Source organism: Penaeus monodon, chromosome 22, assembly GCF_015228065.2.
Source record: "Penaeus monodon isolate SGIC_2016 chromosome 22, NSTDA_Pmon_1, whole genome shotgun sequence".
Taxonomy (NCBI): domain Eukaryota; kingdom Metazoa; phylum Arthropoda; class Malacostraca; order Decapoda; family Penaeidae; genus Penaeus; species Penaeus monodon.
Window position 1 is genome coordinate 26,784,898 of NC_051407.1, and position 1,041 is coordinate 26,785,938.

At 43.7% G+C, this 1,041-nt stretch overlaps 1 protein-coding gene across 1 annotated transcript in view; it reads right to left on the reverse strand.

The window, feature by feature from the left end:
- LOC119587385 overlaps positions 1-1,041 on the reverse strand; it is a 3,438-nt gene that overhangs the window by 121 nt on the left and 2,276 nt on the right. The window contains exon 4 of the mRNA XM_037936128.1: positions 583-685. Coding sequence (XP_037792056.1) covers positions 583-685 — 103 coding nt within the window. The remainder of the gene's footprint in view (positions 1-582; positions 686-1,041) is intronic.

The window sequence follows — 1,041 nt, forward strand, 5'->3', positions numbered from 1 at the left end:
TTATGTTCATTTCTGTGGTGTTGTAGGCTTACTGGGTGAGTCTGAAGGATGCTGTAGGTCTATTTGGTGTTATTAGGGTTCGTGGGGTACTTAGAAAAAGGGTTGAATCATCGAAGAGAGTGAGAGAGATTGGAAAATTATACAGATGAGAGAATCATAAATTTGTAAGTATGGATAAAGATAAAAGAGAGATACGAATGAAAAGATATAACAAAGAGATATTATTATCTTAAGTTGTTTCTTGTCTGGAGGTCTGATCAGGAGACAAGTATGAATTTGCAACAATGACACACCGCTGAGACGAGAGATTGTAAAAAAAAAAGAGGGAGAGAGTTAAATAGGTAAGTCTGAATAACATCTTGCGCTGAGCGTCGGCGGGCGAAGGTTAGAGCAACAGGGCCTGGCGAAGCCTCAGCTCCTCGATGCTCCCGTTTTCCCGTCGCCATGAGGAAAAGAAAGTGCATTCTGTTTCCCCGCGCGTCGCCTCCCTTGACAGAAACATCCCCGCCCTCCTGAAGACATGCCCGGCTTTCTACTGACGAGGTGTTCCGGATCTTCGCCTGTTCAAGGGTAGAAAAATACCTCTATTTTTCTCGGCTGGAACTTCAAGTGTGTAACATGAGAGGACGCAGACCCTGCCCCTCCACGCAGCACCAGACTGAGCATGTGGAAACGTTGCTCCGAGCTGCAAGACGTGGTGCAAAATGTGCCAAATACACCTTTGCACAACTTCGTGATCGAGGTTATGAACACCAAAATAATACGCAAAAAGCAAAAAAAAATCATCCTAAATTGTTTACTTTCGCATCACCTCGTATCTCTCTATTTAGGCCAATCTTCATTATCTTAGAGAAAAAAATTAAATACAGAATTATTGATAACCATGGATAATAACACGGTAGTAAAAACGATCACACACACAGGGAAATCTGCAGAGAGAGCTCTCGTGTAAACAGAAGAGGTGTGAGAGGAGGTGTCACAGGGCACGAGGTGATGTGTACCGAGTATAGTACGTGTGCTTTGGGGAGATTTGATTCGTGC